Consider the following 2,726-nt stretch of genomic DNA (forward strand, 5'->3'; position numbering starts at 1 on the left):
TTTTTTTTTCTCTCTCTCCTTCTATAAATACCCTCAAATTTAGGATTTGACGTCACCACTGTTTACCGATTCACTTTGGCTTGACAGAATCCACCTGTCTTTACTCTAATCCAGGTTTTCATCTCCTCCACGTTCACAGTTTTGCCTAGCAGGAGTGATGCTCGTGTAGGATAGATGCCGACCCAACAAGAGGCTCCTGGAATTAACGGGAGAATGCTTTGGGTTGATGCTGAGTTTCTTTTTATGCTTTGTCTTTAACTAGATTTTTCTGAATGGCTTTTAATAGATTAAGTGCTTAGAGTTGCTTGTTGCTTTTTGGCTTTTGTTTTTCATCATTATGAATCCGCTAAAGCTGGTAAATATGGATGAAAGTATGAAAGGTATGATGTTGTCAATGTCGAGCCACGATTAAATGCTGCTGTTGCTTCTGATTTAATTTTTACGAGTCCTGATCGTTTTCTTTATGTCTTCTCTCACAGGTTTGAGGTTTTTAAGAGCCTTAAGGTTGATACAGTTCTCAGAAATTTTACAGTTTTTGAATATTCTAAAGACAAGGTAAGAGTCTCGATGTTCKCTCTTATTTTTCTTGACGTCCTCAGTCAGCAATGTTAAACTCAGCCGCTGTAAAGTGAATGTAAAATGTACTTTTAATTGATTAGCGGGAACCTTAAAGAATAATTCTTGAACCAAGTGGCTTGAAATAAACCAGATTTCTGTTTTTTGCTTTTGCTGCTCAGAATTAGAGCTTTATGCACAGATGTCATGTCAGGAAGATTATAGCATAACAAAATCCTTCAGAATAATCTTCTTAGTCATTGACTCAGATGAAAGTAACACACAAAGATGTGGACACGGTTTGTGCAAGGACATGTTTTTACAATGAGATCTGCAATATACATATATATTATKCATACAGGCGTCCGCTTTATTCGTCACTGCTGCACAGCATTGATATTTTCTGCTTAAAATTCCATKAATCACTTTTATTGGYAAAATTATTATTTAGRCAAGGTGTTTATTTATGAGGTGATCCTCATATATGTTGTGCAATACACTGCAAATATCTGTTTCAAAGGCTGGTGAATACTTCTGATGGATTTGAGCATCTTACTTTTACATTTCTGTTAAAAGTGACATCCAGTGAGTAAAACAAAAATGACAGTTGCTGTAATATATTATTGTCTTTTTTGCTTGTGTTTGTGTGTGTAATTAACAACAGCAACTCCATTAAGTTGGTGAACTTGTGTTCAATCTTCATAAGCACATGGCTAACTGCAGCAGGCTTCATTCATTTGGTAAGTCTTTGGCATCTATTTACAGGTACATCTCAGTAAATTACAATATTATGGAAATAATAACATGTTTCTYAAAAAAAATGCAATTCAAAAAGTAAAATGTGTTTATTTTATMGATTCGTTGTACACATGGAAATAATGTGCATTTTTTGTTAATTCAGATGGTTATGTTATGTTTTTTTGAAAATGTGAATATTTCTTATATAGGCGTCCATTTCGTATCTTTGAATTGAATTACTAAATAAGTTTGACAATATCCTAATTTACTGAGATGCAGCTGAAGGAAACGCATGTTAATGTTACAAAGATTGCATATAGGTTTAGCAGTCCGGCACTATGAGGGTTGCTGTATTTTATTTTGCCCTMATTTAGTTGAATGGCATCTGTATGCGTTTACTTTAATTCCATTGCCCCATTTTACATTGTTAAGGCTAAACGGAATAATGAAAAAATAACCTCTTATAAAGTTCAACAGCCTGATGATTTCACAAATAACATGAGGTAAACATATTTGTGCAATCAGCATAACATACTTGGATTATTTTCATTTTCGTGGTTCTGTAAATCTCAACCTCTCTTCCAGGTGGAAAACTCAGGGGATCCTTGGGAAAACTTCCAAAATTCCCAAACACTTTCCTACTGGGAATGTGTCTACCTACTCATGGTTACGATGTCGACTGTTGGCTATGGAGACGTTTATGCAAAAACCACCCTTGGCCGCTTGTTTATGGTCTTCTTTATCCTTGGTGGTTTGGTAAAAATCTCTCTTGTTACTTATTCTTGTTTTAAAATACTCTTTTTACCCAGACATCTCACCTTGCAAGGTGTTAAATCCTGGGCCTCAGTACACCATTCGACTTCTATTTATGATGTATTTTGTTCACTACTTCACCCACATATGTTGCATTGCAAGTACTGTATGAATCATACACAATACTGCAAAATACACAAGGATGTGAATTTTGTTTTGGTACAGTTAAGCCCCAATTTTTTTTATACTCCTGGCAGATTTATATTTTAACTGTTTTTTATTCAACCGTGAAATTTGTTTCTGATAATAAAAGCAGAAGAATCTCAGAAAAAATAATACAACAATGTGAAAAGACTGAAAATGTTGAAAWTRACTACCTGTTTGCTTGTTGRGATTGGTATTTTGAAGTCTTTGAGTTTGGAATACCGTCTTTCCATCGGTCTAGTCTTTAGCTCTCCACACATGTTCTCTATCGGATTCAAGTCTAGAATTTGGTTGGGTCACCGCGAAAATGTTTCTATCACTTCCAATCAGAAGAAACATASTAAAATTGAAAAAAATTACTTTAAATCTTAATTTGCCAAGGGTATAAATTACTTTGGGCCTAACTGTACTTGTTCGTTACTTTGTGTCTGAGATATCTAATAGGTTTGGTTTATTAATAATTATAAGAGTGCTAC

General features: G+C 34.5%; 1 protein-coding gene across 1 annotated transcript in view; it reads left to right on the forward strand.

Annotated features, from left to right (window-relative positions):
- The window catches only part of LOC103481816 (calcium-activated potassium channel subunit alpha-1), a 111,982-nt gene that overhangs the window by 65,833 nt on the left and 43,423 nt on the right, over positions 1–2,726 (forward strand). Inside the window, exons 6-8 of the mRNA XM_017310693.1 lie at positions 480–555; positions 1,220–1,295; positions 1,879–2,049. Of these exons, the coding sequence (XP_017166182.1) occupies positions 480–555; positions 1,220–1,295; positions 1,879–2,049 (323 nt within the window). The remainder of the gene's footprint in view (positions 1–479; positions 556–1,219; positions 1,296–1,878; positions 2,050–2,726) is intronic.

The sequence above is a fragment of the Poecilia reticulata genome, linkage group LG19 (genome assembly GCF_000633615.1).
Source record: "Poecilia reticulata strain Guanapo linkage group LG19, Guppy_female_1.0+MT, whole genome shotgun sequence".
In the NCBI taxonomy this organism is placed as follows: Eukaryota; Metazoa; Chordata; class Actinopteri; order Cyprinodontiformes; family Poeciliidae; genus Poecilia; species Poecilia reticulata.